This window comes from Pseudonaja textilis, chromosome 3 (assembly GCF_049901715.1).
Source record: "Pseudonaja textilis isolate UNSWEBS1 chromosome 3, rPseTex1.2, whole genome shotgun sequence".
NCBI classification, from domain to species: Eukaryota; Metazoa; Chordata; class Lepidosauria; order Squamata; family Elapidae; genus Pseudonaja; species Pseudonaja textilis.
The window spans coordinates 82004048-82025338 of NC_141992.1; the positions used below are offsets into that span (position 1 = coordinate 82004048).

Below are 21291 nucleotides of genomic sequence, written 5' to 3' on the forward strand. Positions count from 1 at the left end.
GCTTTCATCCTGAAAAATATCTCAGAGAGATAGGGTCAGAAGTCTTCAATGAATGGCAATTATTTAAAAAAATCATTAACGATATTGCTAATTAAACATCATTGAGAAGTTACTGTAATCACTATCTGGAGGTTTCTAGCCTGATGACTTTAATACTACACCACTCTTGTTTATTTGTATCCCATCTTTATTATTTTTACTAATAACTCAAGGCAGCGAACATAACTAGCACCCCTTCCTCCTGTTATTTTCTCCACAACCACCATCCTGCGAGGTGGGTTGGGCTGAAAGACAGTGACTGGCCCACAGTCGCCCAGCTGGCTTTCATGGCTAAAGGGGAATTAGAACTCACAGCCTCCCAATTTCTGCCCTGGAGTTTTGATCGCTAGACCAAGCTGGCTCTTGTTATCTTTGTTTATCTACACCTTCAGCTATAACCCTATAGAGCATTGCATGAAAACCAACCAGACATAAAGGTAGTTTTCCCCCCCATCCCATTAATTTGCTCATATGCCCAGCACTGTCTCAATTCTCATCTTTTCTCCTCATCTTTCCTACTATCTTCTATTGGTTTCTTATGATTTATCAATTGCTATTTGTAACTTATGATTAATTATTGCAACTATGATTAGGACCTATGACCTATTACTTGCTCTTTATATGTACACCGTGAGCTTGTTCACTCGAGACAAATTCCTTGTATGTCCGATCATGCTTGGCCAATAAAGAATCCAATTTTATTCTAGTGCATAGGCATACATCCCTTTCGGTCGAGAATATCCTATAAACTAAATAAATAAGCATATTGGAAGGGGATATTTGGACATGAATTACACAAAAATTTCTCAAGATTTACTGAAATGAACTGGGTTACAGAAATTTCAGCAGCTGGACTATTTCTGACCCTTACAATATGGTACCAAATGGATAAAGGGTATAGAATAGGCCCCATCCACCCCGGCTAGTATCCCAGCCACTTTTGCAATTAAAAACTAATCTAGGCTTATGATGGCCTGATCAAGATCAGATTTACAATGTGCTGAAGAAAAACAAGTGTAATCCTTCCGGCTACCTCATTTTGGGGAAGGGAGGTTTGAAAAGATCAAGAACCATGGAACTACCGCTGCCTCTTTTTTGGCTGACAGCTGCTTAACCATAAGATACCCATTAATCCAGATGACAGGCAGAGTCAAACACAGACCATAGATGCAGATTGTGGTTCAGGGTCTCCACCATAATTGTAATTTTGACAATGGTCAGGGTTCAGATGACAGGGCAAATCCAACCACAGTATGACTTAGCACATTGGGCAAATGACCCCGCGTAACCCTATATTTCGAGTGCTGCATGGAATGGGTTTATATATTCAATCAAATGTGACACTGGATGATACCTACCTGTTCCTTTTCATTAGAATATCTGAAAGGTTGGTAGAAGGGTTATGTGTGGCATTGTTGAGCCCCTTTCAAAAAACAAGGGACTATAAATGGCAATTAAATAATCCTCATCACCTCTCCATTTTATCAAATAATTTACTTGGTAAAGCTGTTACATTATCTCAAATCATAAATGATTATGAAGATCTCTGCCTTGTGTAATAGCGAGCAATCAGCAGAATAACTGGATGAACTTGTCCCAGAGTTAGAAGATACAGCAGATGTGCTTCAAAAATCTTTTTAATTCTTTCTCGTAACATGTTTCCTTTTACCACAAGTGTACTCCCACAAATATCTTTCAAATGTGAAAACTTTAAACAGTAGAAAATACTACCATGTAATATAACCCAATTTAAGATCCTTGGCAAGTATCAGCCAGCTATAGCCAATTCATTCATCCTCTTTTTGTCCTTCAATTTTTCTTGTGTTCTGAGCAGTCCTTCCACATTTCTTTGTTGCCAAGAATGTTCAATTTTGATAGTTTTTCTTTGGGGGGTGGGTGTTAGAGGAGAATTACAAATTATATAGTTTACATGCGTTTGCTGGTACCATTATTTTTATGTAGAAGATGCAGTGTTCTCAGCCTTACCCAGAGAACATTGATTTCTTTATGGTAAGAAACCATCCACGGAAAACAAGCAGAGAAGAAGATAAATCAATCTAACATCTATTGTACCCAATCTCTGCTTTGGCCTTGATAGACAAATTCATGAATTGTTACTTAAGCAAAGAGAACTGAAAAATTCTTGAAGTTCTGAGAGCAAGATAATATTCAGAGGTGGCTTATTGGAAGTAAGACACAATCAGATTTGCCAGATTTATATAGCAATAGCACTTAGACTTATATACCGCTTTATAGTGCTTTTTACAGCCCCTTTTAAGCAGTTTACAGAGTCAGCCTATTGCCCCCAACAATTTGGGTCATTTTACCCACCTCGGAAGGATGGAAGGCTGAGTCAACCTTGAGCCTGGTGGGATTTGAACTGCCAAATTGTAGGCAGCTGGCTGTCAGCAGAAGCTTGCAGTACTGCACTCTAACCACTGCACCACAGAGGCTCCTATACAGCTGCCTAGCTCACACACATGGTCCATAGGGAAGGGACCACCATGGAGAAGGCCTCCTTTTTTCGTCCTGCTAGGAGTACATCGCTAATAGATGGGATCTACTATTGTTCTGTGCCCTGCCTTTCTGTCCATTAGGAGAGATGCAATGGGAGAAAATTAGGACTGCAGAAAAAATAATTACTACCATCCTGCCTTCCATTGAGGATCTGTATACTGCACAAATCAAAAAGAGGGCTGTGAAAATATCTGCAGACCCCTCACATCCCTGACATAAACTGTTTCAACTCCTACCCTCAAAATGATGCTATAGAGCACTGCACACCAGAAAACCAGACCCAAGAACATTTTTTTCCTGAATGCCATCACTCTGCTAAACAAATACTTCCCTCAACACTGTCTAACTATTTACTGTCTGCATTAATATTACTATTAATCCTCCCATCCTTCCTCCCACTTATGACTGTGACTGTAACCTTGTTGCTGTATCCTAATGATTTTATTGACTGTTTCCTAGTAAGATCTGATTGCTTATTGTACCCTATGACTATGATTAAGTGTTGTACCTTATGATTCTTGACTCTTGAAGAATGTATCTTTTCTTTTATGTACACTGAGAGCATTTGCACCAAGACAAATTCCTTGTGTGTCCAATTGAATTGAATTGAATTGAATTCTTTATTGTCATTGTACAACACAGTATACATACAATGAAATTCACATTAACACCCAGACCGGACTCAACATGCACACACACGACAATCCCCAAATACTTCCCCACCCACCAAAATTCCCCGCCTCCTAAAAACACACAAGCATCCACACAACAGACCAAGTAATACTGTCCAACAGCTCACTGATGGGGTCCTTAAGTTCATGGTTAAGTGCAATTATAGCTCTGGAATAAAAACTATTCAGAAAACGTGTGTTCTCAGTTTTAATTGTTCTGTATCTTCTGCCAGAAGGCAACAGTTCATAAAGATTGTGAGCAGGATGGGAAGAGTCTCTGAGAATGTTGTGCAACTTCCTTAAATAGTGAGATGCAAAGATGTCATCCAGAGCCAGTAGCTGAAGCCCAGTGATATTCTGGGCAGTTTTAATGATTCTCTTTGGAGCTTTTTTGTCTGCTACAGAGCTGGTCCCAATCATGCTTGGCCAATAAAGAATTCTATCTATCTATAGGTGACCCTTCAAATAGCATGATCCAGGGGCATGTAGTGCTTTAAAAGTGATAACCAGACCTGAAAATTGTATCCAGAAGCAGATTGGCAGCCAGTGCAGCTCCTGCAAATAGAGATGACATGAGCACAAGTCAATGTTAGCACAAAACTCTGAGCTACTGCATTCTGAACCAACTGAAGCTTTTAGATACTCTTCAAGGGCAGCCCAATGTACTATAGAGCACCTTACATAGTGATGTGATGAGGTGATCAGGGTGTGGGTGACTGTGGAAAAGGCAGCTTGGTCGAGGAATGGGCTTAACTGATGTATAACTTGTAGCTGGGCCCCCTGGGTATAACTGTCATCTGCTCCTTAAGCAGAAGTCATGAGTTTAAAAGAACCCCCAGATTATGCATTGGGCGAGTCTGGGGCAGTGCAATTCCATTCATGACCAAAGATAATTGGTAATTCTCCAAGAGCCTCTAACTCACTCTCTCACCAGGGTTCAGTTTTAGCCTGTTGTTCCCTATCCAGACCTAAACAGCCTCCAAGCACCAAGAGAGGGCAGCCACAGCACCACTTAATTGACCACAGGCAGAGGTGTACAGCCGAGTATTGTCAGCATACTGTTTGATATCACATCCCATGGTGACGGACAGTCTCTCCTCTCTCAAATTCATGCATATCTTAAACAGAAGTGGAGAAAGCACCAGCCCTTGAAAAGCTTTGCAAATCAGGACCCTAGGACCAAATCAGGACCTTTCACTCCTAATTGGCACCGACTGAAAATGGCCTCAAGGGAAGGAGATGAACCAGAATAACACATACCACCTCCAACCCCCAGATCTGTTCCAGAAGGATACGTGGTCGATGGTATCAAAAGCCACTGAGAAACCAAGTAGACTAGATGGGACATATTACCCCATCTCACTCCCACCAGAGGTCATCCCAAAGTGCAACCAATACTTTTTCCATCCCATATCCAGGCCTGAATTGCAATTGAAGGGGGGGCAGATAATCTGCTTCATCCAGAGTCCTCAGAAGCTGCAGTGGACCACTTTCTTAATGATCTTCTCCAAAAAGGATGAAAATTTTCCATCTGGGTAGGATCTAGCAATGGCCTCTTTAAGAAGGAGGCAAACCACAGCCTCTTTATGGTCTGGGGTACCATCCCCTCCTTCAAATAGCATTTACCATCACCTTCACCCACCCGCATCACCTCCCAAGAGGTGTGAGTGGGGAAACACTGATCTAAAGCACAGATGGTAAGCTGATATTCCCTAGGACCCTATCCACTTCCTTGGGAGCTACTGGTGAAAACTGTTCCCAGTTATTTGGGCAAAGACCTACTCTAGCATTTCCACTGGGCTTATGTACACACTGACACCTAATTCTGATTCTGAGTGACATCCCAGCCAGTGTGGTGAAGACTTGCACAAGTATCTTCATCACATCAGGAGTCCAGGACTGCCAGAGTCCAAGGAGCAAATAAAAGTTCAAAGAACAAATCAGCCAGCAGCCCACCCAGAGTCCGACGTTTAGTCCTTCAAGGATGTTGAACATTGGCCTGCAAGCATTGCTAGTTGCATCTTTACTGGCTGTTCTGGTTGAGGCTTCCAGAAACAACTTTTGAAAAGTTCTAATTCTCCATCCTAGTTTAGGTAGAAATCTTCAGGTTCTCAAGATCTTTGAGACAGTGGTGATACTTGGGCTGTATTTGGAATTTTCCATGTCTACATTATATGCTGTTATATGAAACCTTAAAAGAGTTTCAGATCAATAAAGTAACTGCTCAGGAAGCTACAGTTGCAGCTTGTACATGATGAATAGGCTGTTAGACTCGTTTGCCACAGCACAACCTACAATTTTGCATGCTATTGCTCAACCTATTTTGAGGTTTGCAAGTTTGCAAAACAATTGCCTCTTTTTAGTGTGAATGAATCATTATCAGCAAAATATGGCACCATCCTTAACTCCGCCCTATCTAGATCTCTCTCTGTCTCTCTGAAGTGTCCTGTAGAATTATCCTCAATACTTGACTATAATTTAGACCCAGAACCTTCACTACTTGCCCAGAAACATTAAACTTCACCCCCCCAAAGATTTCAGTGTTAAGAATTATCCTATTTTGCTGACAATCCCCTAGACATTAGGAAATGCCTCCACTGTAAAGATCTAAACTGTTCCTAAAATTTGACTACTGTACCCCTGGTTTTATTAGAAGGAAACTGATTTGCCTCTTTCAATCAGAATTCCAGGAAACTAAAATTTAAATTAAGAAATTAAGGTACAAAATAGCACCAGAATTGTATTGCAGATATTCTTTGGGCTTCGTATAAAAACAGTTTCTTCCCAAATGGGAACTGAAAAACTGAATTATGCAAAAGCAAGCTCCTACTAGTGTTGGAAGGAAAAGGATTTTTAAAAAATGGACCCGAAAATGATCTGCAATACTTCCATAGATCAAGAATGCTGTTTATTGGAAGGTGGGCGGCTAACAAATTCAAACAAACAGAAATATTTTTATATATGACCAATTAGCTATACTTATATTACGTAGATCAGGTGCCTTAAGTACAGGTAGTCCTCTTGCTTACAACCATTCATTTAGTGACGGCACTGAAAAAAGTGACATTCTTTTTTCACATGTACAACCGTTACGCATTCCCACGGTCGCATGATCAAAATTCAAACGCTTGGCAATTGTATTTTTGACGGTCGCTGTGTGTCACAGGGTTATGTGATCCACTTTTTTCAATCTTCTGACAATTTTAACTTGGAACGGTCACTAAATGAACCGTTGTCAGTTGAGGACCACCTGTACATTTGGGGGAAGAGTGATTAAGAGAAAATGACATGACCAGTGAAGGAATGGCCCGAATAAAAGACCTCTTCTGAACATCTCTTTGGTTACTTCCTCCTGGCTATAAAAAAAGGTGCATAATTCACCCAAATGTGAATGGCGTGAAGCTTCCTCTATTACCCCCAAGAGCTGAACATTCAAGCATTAAATATAAAAACACATTTGAATTTTATTGCTTGAGGAATACAGCATATGAAAAAGCACAAGAATGTCCAAAGGAAAAAAGTTGCAGGGATTCAAAATTATGATACATGCCAGATGCAGTAAAATGTTAACCTGAACTCTGCATCAGAAAAGAAAAAGTTCTCGCTTAAAAAAATGTTTCATTCGAAACAGGAAGAGTAAGGGTATCGTAGTACAGATTAGGAAACCCAACACTGCACATTAACATAGTTTCATTAGCCTAGGGTTTCTACCTTTGGTACATCAACCTTCATGACAACTAGATCTTGTCCCAATACTTAACAAGTTGAACCCATCTTTTTTTTTTTCAGCTTAACATTCAAACTAACATATTTCTCAATAACCAGTGTAGGCAGGTTAATTCATGGGAAGCCCCTTAAAACTTAAATTGCAGTCAGGCCTTTAATTCCATGTCTATTTTAGTCTTCTGCTTCACAGATAGGATGCTTTTGCCTTTCAGTTACATATTTCTGTAACCGTGAAAATCTTATCGCTTTAAAATGTTTGATGTATACATATGCAAGACCTGAGACTGCACCTTTCCTCTACAAAAAAGTACCAGAAAAATATGAGTTCTTTTCTTTCAAGTATATCATCAAATTGTAAATAGCTATGTTGAGTACTGCTATTTTTTTTTTTAAAAAATCACACCCTAAAAGATATTCCTCATTCAGGTTTTATTGGCCAGCCTAGACTTTCAAGCCACCAAACTAAACTTTGCAATTAAATTGTTACTTAGTCCTCTATCTGAACACAGAAGCTGTCAGTTTGACAAGATAAAGCTTCTCTATATTGGCCTGAAAAACTGTTAACATTGTGTTGCTGACAACACTTGAGTAATCAGAATTAAATAAAAATTCCTTTGACAGTGAGCATGCTCATTAATTCCAATGTTTGCTTTTGCAGTCCCATTTAAACATTTCTCATCAAACAGAATTAAAAACAAATCTGTTGTTCCAAATTTTACTTTTCCTTCAAATAGCATGTGCATTATAACATGCTTAGGCTCTGCTTGTATTCCCATCTATTGTTAAAATTAAACAACTTTTAAACAAGAACCATTTTAATTCTCCAAATTAGGGAACGTTTGAAATGAAATACCTGTTTTGCTGAGAACACTGAATCAATATCATAATAAAGTTCTGGGTTTTATTTTTTAATTTTTTTTTACCCCATACAACCCAAAAAATCATGTAGCTGTACAACGGCTATTAAACATACATTTTTCTAGTTTGGCAAAAACGTATAATTTCTCGGATTGGTGATATTAAGCAATGTTACTCATTGCCATGTATCTCTTTCCTTACTTAAAAGACAAAGAATTCAAAGTACACTGAACCCTTTGCTTTGTTTTTTCTCCCCAAAGCAGATTAAATGCCTTCTCTATTTCAAAAACACAAATTAAAAATGTTTACACAAGATTCTATGGTTAAAAGGGAAGAGAAATGCAAGTGGGAATTTAGAGTCTTCTGTATAAATTCTGCTATATTTTATAAACGTTATTGTAACACTGTTGATCAAATAAATGACGCACAGCTGTCTAAAATTTCCATAAACACCATTAAAAATCCAAAGTTGATATGATACTGAACCTTATGTCCTCAAAAGTTCAAAAAAGACAGTTCTGACATGTACAGCACACAACAGCAGACGTCCTTAAAATACCAATGGCTGGTCCAAGGTGAAGACAAAGTTACAGGCAAGCATTCATTTTCACTGGTTTTGTTGTGCAGGAAAACTATTTCTTGGTGAGGACTGAAAGCTCCGCCTGGAAACATTTCAGATGTCATCTTCGTCATCTTCATCTTGAGAAGATCCTGCTTGGTTGATTGCACTGGCAGAGGCAGCAGCAAGCTGGGCTTGTTGAGCAGCCTGTTGCATTTGAAGCCATTCCTGCTGGGCCAGCTCTGCCTGCTGTTGTCTAGCCTAGGAAGGTAAAGGAAGAGGTTGAGAGAGAATTGATGCAATGCACTGTATATCACAGGGGTGTCAAACTCGCATTGCCAAGGCAGTGTCACGTGATGTATTGGGACTTTTTTCACCCTTTGCGAAACCGGGTGGGGACAGGGACAGCCAGCACATGACGCATCCGGCCCGTGGGCCGTGAGTTTGACGGCCCTGGTATATCACTATTCACCTGCCAGCTGTGAGGGGGGATTACATAGCTTTTAGCAAGCAATTATAGAAGCTTTTCCTTTAAAACAATAACTTTGGGGCATCAAGCCTGTTTTGCTTGTCTACCTACTTATGCATTTCAATTTGGAGGCTCTCCCACTCCTGATGACTCTTGGGTGCTTGTCTACAGTAAAGAAACATTAGAATGATATCAAAAAAGAAAAAAAGATTCATATGCAGCCTGAAGATCGACATAGAAACAGAAACCCATCAATGGGTGTTTCACCTTCAATCTACTGCAAGGTGTGGGAGAATAACCAGGTCTTCACAGTAACTTCCTGAACACTATCAAGGTAGTTATCACTGGGAATCAAATGGGAGACTCTCCTCACTCCTCCACCCTTTTGAATGTTCATCCTGGTACTGGCATACTTAGCACAAAGAGAATTAATGTTTTATTTATACTGATTGGAGAAAATGGGATCACAAGAGTTAGCAGGCACACAATGTGGAAAACACATTGAAAGGATTGCACTAGTGCTGTTTGTCTAGCATGCTGAGTCCCAAGCCCCTTGGGACAAACAAAGTTCGGAAGTGTGAAAGCAATTAAAGTCTTGTCAGTTACAGGCAGCAGCTGCAAGCAGGCTAATTAAGGCCATAGAGCTGAGCTTGTTAACTTGTGGTTAGTGCTTTTTAGAGGCATGCTCACTGCAGAGGAAAACAACTCAAGAAGACGATAGTCTGCTTAGGCAATTGCTTGCTCTGCAATGGGGGAAAAGGAAAATAAAAGTGAGTCAAGTGCAGCATGAATACTAACTGACTGTGATAGTAAATACATGGCAGAGAGAGGGGGAAGGGGGAGAGAGAGACTGCAAAGACTATAAATGTGGGCATTTGTCACAAATTTACTTTTTCAGCACTGTCGTAACTTCAAACTGACACAGTTTTTCATCAAGCTCTACCTGTAGATGACAATGCACTCTACATGTCAACACATTGTACATACCTCTAAGCTGTGGAGCTGTAGATAACTATGTTGGCTCATAAGATAGACTCTAATTAGGAATCTTAAGAGTCTCAGAAAATAGTGTCAACAAACTTGAGGCAGAACTAGACTTTTGTTGCACTTCTGACATACTGGCCAAAATTGACTGGTACTGCCATTAATGACAGCAGGAAATGTTTCAAGGGTCATAGATATAATTAGAGATGGTAAACCACTCCTTTCCTTCTCGAAGTAGGTACTAAATGCTTTATGTGAAGGCCGCAATATCAGTATCTCTGACAATGGCCATGACATATAGATTGTAGCTTAAAGCCTTAAACTATAAAATGACAAACAGCATGAATTAAAACAGGAAATAAAAGAAACAGGAAATAAAAGATATTTTGTGTGTCAAAGAAATTAAGAAAAGGGGGAAGAATGTAATAAATCTGAATTTGTGGAACAGAATCTGTGCTCTGATTTTGTGGAACAGAGTTGAATATGTGTTAGGAAATAAGGGTATATATTTAAATATGAATGTATTGGCTAAAATGTATAGTATGTCAGAAAGTACAATTTGATATTAAATAGGTTATCCTATGATAAATATGAAAGTAGTAATCTACAGATTAGGAGTAGTTGCATATTATATTTCACTGGAAGGAGATAATGGAAGAACCAGAGATGAGTTTACCAGGAAATTGTACAACATTCTTAATAATGAATGCAATACAGGGCAACAATTATTCTATTAGATGATATGAATGGGAAGATGGGAATAACAAAGAACAGATGAAGCGATTTGGCCAGTTGTCAAGATGAATGACACTTGTGATAGGATGAGCACCTGCTTAGCAAGTGACTGTTTCAAGTTTAAGCTTACTTACATGACAAAGGAATTAATGCAAATTTAAGGGCACAATTAATTATGTATGAGATTGAGAGAATCAGTGAAATATACAAGGGTGATCTGAATGTGGGACAGGCCACTTTTCAGCAGTGGGAAGAGTGGATCTAAGAAAAAAAAATGGACCTGGAAGAAAAGGAAAGAAATGAGATTTGAGAAGAAAATTAGTGCAGAACAAGACAGTATGAGTTCTAAAGAAATATTATATAATAGAATAATTTCCAATTAGAATGAATGACATATGAGCCATAAGCAAAGAATAATGTTACTGAGTGCTACAGAACTATATGAGGTTATCTAACGTGAAGTATAAAAAAGCATGCATAGTAATGTGGATAAGGGAGAGATGCATTTAACACAATAGCTGCTGCAAAAGGGGAAGATGACGAAAAGGTATTGTGTTATGCATATAGAAAGAAAAAAAGATAAAAAAGAATATAACTTGAGAGCAAAAAATGGTAAAAATAATTGAGGCATCAGTTATTATTGGAGCATGACATAAGCCAAAGAGACAGGAAAATTTGGATGAAAATAAAAGCAATGTTTTGGAAATGGGTAAGGAGGCACGTTCTTTGTTCACCAAAGATAGGGAAATGGGAGATATTTTAAGACGTTCAAATGCTAACGGTATGAGTATCTTATAAATGTCATTTACAAGTTGTATCTTGTAAGTATGTAAAAGCCTTTTTGGTCCAACTTATTATATGGAAGTGAGAACTGTATATAAACAGAAACATAAAAGCAAGTTGAATTCCATTTCAGAATACTAAAGACATACAGGAATAAGTGCTGAATGATTAAGTACAAAAGTGAATGAACACTGTGAAAACGTGAATAAGGAGTCAATTGCAAAACAAATAAGTGAAGGAAGAGAAGAGAAAGACCAGAAAAGTCATGTTTAGACGGAGAGATGAAGTCAATTAGATCCTGAAAAGAAAAAGAGGCAGAAGTTTTCGAAGAGATAATTAAACAACCTTTAAAAAGATACAAAGAGGTATTGTGAGGTTAATTGAAAGCAAAGCCTTCCCATAGGAACAGAACATTAGGAAGAACAGCATTGCCAATGTTAGCTAAAGGGGAAAAAATGCAATTCTTAAATTGTGACTCATTCCCACACTCATAATACAGGTAGGCTTTGCTCACTAATCGTTTGTTCAGTGAATATTGAAATGATACTTAAAAAAATAATTTTAGAGTCCATTTTCGAACTTTGCGGTGTGATCTCAGACCAGAGAGACTGGAGAGAAAGATTTCAAGAGAGTAATCTGTTTTCTACACATCAAGAGCAATGCAATCCTGCTGGCAACAGGAGAACGTCAGGCAAAGCAGACGCTGCCTAGAAAAATTGCTTGTTTTGTAACTTTCCATTCTCCTTGCTTATGTTTTTCCTTCCCCACTCTCCTTGCTTATTCCTAAGTCGTTTTGTGTACAGGTAATCCTCAAGTTAGAACAAAAATAATTTGTTCAGCAGCCATTCTAAGTTATGGCAGTGCTGAATGAATGGTACATTCAGTCCCCACAGTTATACTGTTGTTGTACTCAGCTAGTGACATGATCAAAAAGTTAGGCGCTTGGCAGACCACCCACTCCTGTGATCATAGGAGGACGTCAACTCTCCTCCATCACCACCTTCCTCCATCTCTGCCCTTTTGTTCTCCTATACTCCATGGCCCCTTCAGTCTATTGCCCCAGCTAACCTTTGCTGTTTTCTTGCTTCTACACATCTGGCCTGGTCCTTCATGAGGCGGCTGCTGGCCATATGAAATCTTCTTCCTAAGTCCCAAAGGTGCTGTTTCAGGAGGCAACTGGACTTCCCTTTTTTTTTGGGGGGGAGACGTTTTGCTTCTCTTCCAAGAAGCTTCTTCAGCTCTGTCAGAATCCTTTCATTGCCCACTATTCTGTCAGAGCTGAAGAAGCTTCTTGGTTGAGAAGCGAAAGGTCTTCAAAAGAAAAAAAAAAAACAAGAAAGTCCTGTTACCTCCTGAAAAAGCCACCTTTGGGACAACCATGACCTGAATGACTGAGAATCTCTACGGACTCTTTTTCCTAAGATTGCACACAGTTGTTTCTTCACAGAAGCCTGGGGGGAATTGTTACGTGGCCAGCAGTGGCCTTGCAAAATCCCAGACTGAGTTTTCTTGGTCAGCACAAGACAAGAAGCTGATGAAGGTCGGCTGGTCTGGCGGAGTACAGGGGCCTTGGAATGCTTTGCACCATGCTGCTGATTTAGGCTGGCTGGGAGGGGTTGGGACTGGGAGGGACCAAGCCATGAATATTTGGATCGGAATGGGTCCTCAACTAGCAGCTGATGGGATCTGGTTAACGACAGCAATCAAAAATGCTGGGATTGCCATTGCTAAGTGATGTGCTCACATGATGTTAAGCTTTTACGACCGCATCACTTAGCAACAGAAATTCTGATCCGAATTGCCACCGTAACTCAGGATTACCTGTATGGTACTTTAACAAGGTGGAAAAATGGAACAAATGATAAGATTTAGTGTTATGAGATTGCAAGCTTTCAGATTTCCTTCAATATCTGAAAAAGTCAGCTGTGCAATAGTCTTGTTAATAGTACTTACAATAAAATATTTTGCTTTCGACTGAAAGTTCAAATTGTACTAAACTTTTACTTAAGCGTATCCATTTTCATCTATTATACATGAAACAGATCTTGCCCAGAAGATTCCTAAGTCATTTCCAAGACATAAGCTAGGACCGTGATGGCGAACCAATGCCAGGCGTGCTAGAAGTGGCATTCAGAGCCATCTCTCTGGACACGCCAGCTGTTGCCCAATGCTCTTCTGGGTTCCAGCATGCCAGCTGGTCTTCGTGCACACGGGAGCTCTGGAAACAGAAAAAGCAGCTCCCCGGAGCGCATGCGTGCACTGGCCAGCTGATCTTTGAGCACATGGGAGTGCCAGAAACCGGAAGAACAACTCCCCAGAGCGCATGTGCGTGCTGGCCAGCTGATCTTGTGTGCAAGAGCGCCAGAAATCGGAACAGCAGCTCCACTAGCTGGTCTTCACACGCGCGGGAGCACAGGAAACTGGAAGAGCAGCTCCCCAGAGCGAATGCGTGCGCTAGGACGCTAAGCTTCCAGTTTCCACCACTCCCCCGCGCGTCTGAGAACTGCTCTTCTGATTTCCGGCACATGTTCCTGTTTTGGTGCCGAAAAGGTTAGCCACCACTGGTCTAGGATTGCAACAAAAGAAAAAAGAAAAAATCCAGGGTGTTTTGAAATGGCAAGCAGCAAAATTTGGCCAATCTGGCAAGTAGTCGTGGAGCTGAAGTTCCAAAAATTCCGAAGGCTGTCAAGCTTGTGCAAGCGGATTCATTTTCATTTATGGTAACATTTATTTACAGAAATATAGACAAAATTGCAGTCATTATTCTATGCACTGAATAAGCTGGACTGGAATTAGGGGAAACCCAGAGTTTACTCCACCTTCAGTCACTGAAGGTTCTCTGAGTCACTCTGGGCTAATAAACTCCCTTTTTTTACTCTAGGGCATTTCAAAGTATTGTTGCAGAGAAAAACCGAGGAAGGGAATACTATGTACTTTTGAGTTCCTGGAGTAAGAGCAGGATGTTGTTAATTGCTTCAATTAATTAACAGAAAGTGTTACATGCACAGTTTTCCACTTACTTTTGCAAACAACTCTTGTTGCTGCCTTAGAAGCTCTTCTTCAGGAATGCCACTGTTTTCCAAACGGGAATTAGCCTTTCTTCTTTTTAATGCTACAGTTTTGCATTCTTGTAAGACTTCTTTGACCTCACTGATATAGGAGCCAAATCCCAAACTTTCCAATGCTAGGAATAGAAATAAAACCATGATAGATTAAAGTCAAATAATTTTAGATTAAAATGACAGCATAACTGGCAGTCTGCAAATGAATATAAAATGATTAGCATATTTTATTGTTCACACAGTATAAGTCATGTTGGTAGCCTTTTAAGAAATAACAGAAAGAAAAGTTGGGGTGAGGTCCCTTTATTGATATAAAACTTTTGGATTTAAATGGAGGATTTCACTTGAATAAGGAGAGCGCCAACTTCCATTGATAAAAAGGGACACCAACTGAATGCAATCTTTCATAAATATTTCACCTGAAGCTAATCTGTAACTATCTCCATATAGCCATTCAAATATGGACTTCATACATTTCTATAGATGAGTAGTCCTCAACTTACAACCACAATTGAGGCGAGAATTTCTGTTGCTAAGCTAGGTGATTGTTAAGTGAGTCACACCCAATTTTAAAGCTTTTTTGACACATTGTTAATCAAATCACTGCACCTGTTAAATGATCACTGAGGTTTTTAAGTGAATCATGCAGTCATTAAATAAATCTAGCTTTATCCATTGTCTTTCCTTGTTAGAAATCATCTGGGAAGGTTATAAATGGTGATTACATTAACCCCAGGACACTGCAACTGTCATAAATACATGTCAGTTGCCCAGTCCCTGAATTTTTATCATGTGATCATGGAGATGCTATGATGGTCATTAAGTGGGAGGTCTGATTGTATCTGTTTTCAGTGCCATTATAACTGTGAACGGTCACTGAACAAATAGTTGTAAGAGGACTACCCATATTTTGCAAAGTATTAATTCAAATACTTATCAAAGACCACTGAATCACTTGTACCTCATCACATTGACATATATGTAGATTCAATACTAACGCAATATTAGGTATACATGAGCCTCTGTGGCGCAGTGGTTAGAGTGCAGTATTGCAAGCTACTCCTGCAGCCAGCTGCCTACAATTTAGCAGTTCAAATCCCACCAGGCTCAAGGTTGACTCAGTCTTCCATCTTTCCAAGGTGGGTAAAATGAGGACCCAGATTTTTTGGGTAAAGAGGCTGACTCTGTAAACCGCTTAGAGAGGGTTGTAAAGCATTATAAAGCGGTATATAAGTCTAAGTGCTCTTGTTATTGCTATTTTGATGCTTGTTTCATAACATTTGATCAACATGTTGAATCCACCTTTGTCAAGATTCAATACTACATCATCAGGGTAATTAGTAAGAAAGGGAAAAAAATCTTTCATATGAACTTAGCCTAACTGGGTTTAGTGAAAAATCTTGATGTGCTATACTTCTCCAAGTGGAAATATTTTAATTAAATCACTACTTAACTCTGTGGTATCCTCCAACCCACTCCTGTAATTAAAAAAATAATAATATAGAGTCTTAGAATTGCTCTAAATATCAGCAAGATTTATCTCGTCTCATACAATAATCTTTTCAGATCTGTTTGGCCTTCTCAAGAGTTTTGTTTTGATGCTGCAGCACTGCTGACAAAAAAGGTATAGACTACGTCAAAGAGCGAAACTACTCTGCAAGTCCAGAATAAATATTTTCTTAAATGGTGCATAAACATTTAAAGTTCATGATGTCCTATCTTTTGTTCTTTTAGTATCATGGAATTTACATTAAATGTTTGAAACACAATTATAACACTGTGCAGAATGTAATGGAAAAGGGGAAAAAATTACTTCCTTTCACTCTGCATCATTTTACTTTTCCAGAGATTTAAGAATTGATGAATATATATTTTAGAGCTGCTTAGGCAAGAGAATACTGCACATTTTATCAAGAGAATACTGCGCATTTTATCAAACTACTAAAAGCTCTCAGCTGCTGAATGAGTAAAATACCACTAATTTCTATGCCTGCAGTGCCATGCCTAATTTTCTTTTTAAACCAAATGCAGAGGATAAGTAAAAATAAAACAGAAAGTTCAAGGACTCGCAGAAAATGTAAATATGATAAGTTCCTCAGTTAAAGTTGCCCAAAAGACGTCAACTTATAGTAATTTTGATTAGTTCAGGAAAGCAAACATTTAAGTTTCACAATTCATTTGCTACATCCCTATTTGCTTCCTGGCACATCATTTTCCTTGTCCCTCACAGCCAAAAGAATGGGAATCCCCAGTATACCATGAAAGCATGAGTTTTGGTGTAGTCTAATACAACAGGGAGCAATCTTGGGACCACATAAATGCTCATAAAACAAAATATTCCTTAACTAGAAATGGGAGGGCAAAGAGAAAAGAGACACCACCAGTTTAATATTGGCCTTGGCATATGCAAACATTGGCTCCGAGGTAAAGAAGGCCTCTGTACAGACACACTGCTATTAACTAGACAAAGGTAATTCCAAAGTTATTACTACAGAAGAACAGACAAACAGCGTTTAGATGAATCAGAATATCATTCAGTTCTTTTGCAAGTCAGTCCAGCAAAATGGTGCTAAATCTTAGGCATGCATATATTGAATGAAATGTTAGTTTCAACCTTGGGTAATTATGTACAAATCTATGAGCAAAACTGAATAGCTACTATTTGTTACATGCCCAAGCTTAACCAAATTACACCTCTCATTCTGTGACACCATAGAAAGGATGCTGAAATGTGCATGTTTTATCCATTTCTCAATTTGGACATATACCATATACCAGTCTCAGTTGGAAAAATTAGGTACTGCAGAAGTCCTAACCTTAGATTCATTCTAAGTGATCCTAACAGTCAAAACTTCTATGTCTTGCATATCTTTGCGCTTCTTGACAGTTGTAAGCAAAGTGATTTATACAATTCACTTTGTGTACTATAGAACATATTTTTTGAGGGAGAAGGAAGGTTCAAAGCCATGAAAAATAAAACAATAAAAATCTTAAAATAGTGTTTTAGTATAGAACTTTCTATAGCACAGAACTTTCAACATGCATCTCACAGAATTATATAATTGAAAGAGACCACAAAAATCACCTAAGCCAATAGTTTGCTGTGTAGGAAAATCAGCTAAACATCCTTGAGGCATGGCTGCCACCTACCCAAGTCAGGGTTTTGATGCCATACTAGAATAACATGATGTAGAACAAGTATATATAGAAAGCCAAGAACCAGCTATGGGAGAGGGTCTGTCTCCTTGCAAGCCTTCCATCTCTGATCTCTGTAAGAAAAGAAAAAATGCTACACAATGTAGCACAGCGAAACTATACTCATTTTTTGCAGCTTTTTCAGTTTCTATTCTTAAAGCAGCAAACATGTCTTGATTCTGAAAGTAGTATTATCAAAAACTAACCAAACGAAACAAGGACCTTGGTTACTTTCACTGTTGTCTTCTGTTCACTAAATACAATGTAAAAACCACCATAATAATTTCTTTTAGAAAAATTAGTAATAATTAAGAATTAATCATCTGCTCAAAGATGTCCTGTGAGAATCAGCAAAGAATCATGATTAACATTCTTTGACTAGGAACCTTCGGTTTTGTTAGAAGGCAAGCAAGAGAAAACAAAATTGTTTTTTAGAAAGTCACAGAAAGGAAATTATAATTAGCCATCTTCTCGAATAGAAAACTTTCCTGTTTGTTAACGTATTTGTCCAGCCTCATATAGCCTTTTTTCCTTTTAGATCATCCCCAAAGCAATAAATATTACAGACTTGCATAAAAATCAGTAATGCCTTTTTCCAATTACAGAATTTAGTACTGTTACAGAATTCTACATAGGCACGTCATTTTTAAATGTGCTTATTTAGAATTAAGCTGACATCTGCAAAGTGCCTCTCATGCAAATATATTCAAATACAACTAAGTGGTACAAACATTTCCAGATAAACAGCTCCTGCCTGTCGGATTTCTACTGTTACAAAGTTGCCTGAAGGGATAGAATGTGCAATGAAGTAGCTTTATTAGGCAGACACTCAAGTGTAGATGAGCATCTCATGCAAGTACAGGTAGTTCTCAATTTACAAGAGTTCGTTTAATGATTGTTCAAAGTTATAATGGCATCGAGAAATGTGATTTATGACCACTTTTCACAAGGATGGCCTTGGCCGCATCCCCATGTTCATGTGATCAAAATTCAGATGCTTGGCAACTGGTTCATGTTTATGACCGTTGCTGTTCCAAAGGTCATGTGGTCACCTTTCGCAACTTTCTGACAAGCAAAGTCAATGGGGAAGCCAGATTCATTTAACAACCAGATTACCACCTTATCAACCACAGTGATGTGCTTAACAACTGTGGCAAGAAAGGTCGTAAAATGGGGCAAAACTCACTGAACAAATTTCTCACTTAGCACCATAAACGTTAGGGCTCCATTGCAGTCGTTCAGTTGAGGACCACCTGTACACCAAGTATATTTGAAACAACCTCAATTGATGGGGCTAATGGGAAAAGGGATGGGGAGATGAAGGGAATACTTTCAGGGAATTAAAAGTTATAGCTTCATGGTTTCTAAGATCGTAACAGAGGGGAAATTAAAAGCTCCCTTTTATAGATCATGGGGTGGCTGTATAAACGAGCAAGGCCAGACGAAGGTTCTTGCCTTGGATAACATGCTCGGGAGAGATGGTTTTCTTCTCAGACTTGTTGCAGATCTCGTTGGCCTCGGAGGAGATGAGGTGGATGAATTCGGTGCAGCAATTCACCACCAGCTCCCGGGCATCGTTGGCTACCCGCACGCTCGGCAGCGTCTCCTTGATCATCTTATTGATCGCCGCCCGCGGGATGGTCAAATCGTCGTCGTTGCCCGAAGAAGAAGCCATTCTGGATCGATCGGGAAATCAACACCGGCTCTACCAGGTTCGGGAGGCGGCCGGAACGACCCAGAAAAGGAAACGGGAAGCCACAAGACGCCGGGAGGGCACAATGCAGGGAGGGTCGCCCTCCGCGGCCACAAAGCGTTCCTCGAGCCCAGGCGGAAGGCGCCGCCGAATTCCTTCTCGAGTGCCAGAGTCCCAACGACGACAACCATCAGCGCTGCCTCCGCCACATCCCTCCGGCTCTTCTGCTGCAGCCGCTGCCGCTATCCCCACGCACGCCCAACGCAAGGAAACCCCTCCTGGCCTTGGCCCGTCGGGGAACCTCTCCGGTCACGCAGCGCCGGCCACCCTGCTTCTTTTGGCTCCTTTCAGCCAGACCCGCAACGCAGCACCAAGAACGAGGACAAAACTTGCGACAGACGACCAGCCCTAGTTGGTGGCGGCGGCGGCAGCGGCGGCAGCGGCGCACGCCACTTTCACCGGAAGCGCTTCTCGTGGCCCACCCTAGTTCCGCTTCCGGTTTAGAACGGAAGCGCCTTTTTTTTTTTAACGGGAAGGCAATATACCTCAGTGCGAGGTGTTTTTTTTTTTTTAAGGTGTGGCGTGTGGCCCGAGAACGCTCAGTTTCTATTTCACTTGACTTGTAGTGAGGTAACGTTTAGCCCGCGAATTTCCCAGAGGTGGATTCATTACGCATGCGCAGTGACACTATGTTGCTCGATCGCAGTCATTTTTGAGCTCTTGATGCTTCCTCAACTAAGTTGTTCGTTTGCAGATGTTTCCCTTACCCAAATAGATAGCATCATCAGTGCGAGTGAATGTGGGGTTTGCTGCCTGCTAGTTTTCATGTTTTTCTGTCTCATTGTCTTAGAACTATTCAGACTTAATAGCAAAGCAAAAATGTAAGCGGAGATCAGCAGCAGGTAAATAGTTAAATATTCTTGCTCACGTTTTGCCCATTTAAAGAGTTAGAGAAGAGTTTTAGTGCTAGGTAGTAAACAGATAGATTCTACTGCACGGACTATTCTGTCGAGATGGGGCATATATGATAAGAGTTCGGCTGACTTTGGGGATAAAATAAGGGTGACATAATAGGAAAAATGTTTTGTTACAACTCTTGAATGTTATTTTCTGTGATACGTTATTGCACTTGTGCAATTTCTTTTATAAATAATCTTAAGAGTCAAGTTATTAAGAAAACAGGTTGCTTTTTTTTTAAAAAAAAGAACTCAATAAAAGCTATTATACCTGCCCATGGGATAGACAAGTACCCCAGCACATAGTTTTTGGTATTGCTTCAATGCACCAAGGAAAAAGGGTCCCCTGAAAGGGAACTAGAAGCAACTTTCTTAGCAGCAGCTGTAAGATATAACAGTGCATGTGCAGCTTTTTATAAGAAGCCTTGATTTCCTTATAATCACATGTTTATTTCATGCCTTTACATCAAAATACATTCTCTCATTTAACCCCCAAAATATGAGATAAGCTGAACGGGAAAGAAAAGTAGCTGGCTTAAAAATTCTAAGGCAGAGGTGTCAAACTTGATTTCATTGAGGGCCGCATCAGGGTTGTGTTTGACCTTGGGGGGGGGAGGGGTGGCCATGGCCAGCTGGACATAACTAATGTTGCGGTGCCTGTGGTGACCCGAGCACTCTGCCAGCAAAAATGGAGCTTCGCTGGCAGAGGCACTGTGGGCTGGTCCTTCACTGTTTCCAGGGCGGCACTGCAGGCCAGATCTAAGCACACCGCCGGCCAGATCCTGCCTATGGGCTTTCCCACCAGGTATGAATGATCCCAGCAGGGATATGTGTATGTCCTTCTTTTGATCAGTCATGCAATAGTGTGTCAGCTAATTAATGCGAGAGAGGAATTCAAAAATTTTAGCAACCGGTTCTCTGCCTGGCTGCTGGGTGGGCATGGCCATGGTGGGTGTGACCTAGTTGGCCTCTTGCACCATGGCCTGGGAGAGGTGGGACGGGGCCATCCAGTTGTCAGAACAACAGGTTTGCTGAACGAGACAT

The 21291-nt window shown here is 40.0% G+C and overlaps 1 protein-coding gene across 1 annotated transcript; it reads right to left on the reverse strand.

Moving 5' to 3' along the window:
• Positions 1-6671: 6671 nt before the first annotated feature.
• DR1 (down-regulator of transcription 1) lies at positions 6672-19782 on the reverse strand. The gene is made up of 3 exons (XM_026700369.2): positions 19054-19782; positions 14362-14525; positions 6672-8631 (listed from the first exon to the last, which is right to left on the reverse strand). The coding sequence occupies exons 1-3, from the start codon at positions 19271-19273 to the stop codon at positions 8485-8487; spliced, it is 531 nt and encodes a 176-aa protein (XP_026556154.1). The 5' UTR covers positions 19274-19782; the 3' UTR covers positions 6672-8484.
• Between the last annotated feature and the right edge of the window lie 1509 nt (positions 19783-21291).

Bases quoted from the DNA above. Each gene is read 5' to 3' on its own strand.
- DR1 (XM_026700369.2), bottom strand. From the start codon at position 19,273: ATGGCTTCTTCTTCGGGCAACGACGACGATTTGACCATCCCGCGGGCG. The intron at 14,526-19,053 runs GCAAGAACCTTC...TTCTATTCCTAG, and splicing joins TCCCGAGCATGTTATCCAAG to CATTGGAAAGTTTGGGATTT. The intron at 8,632-14,361 runs GTAAGTGGAAAA...TTACCTTCCTAG, and splicing joins AACAAGAGTTGTTTGCAAAA to GCTAGACAACAGCAGGCAGA.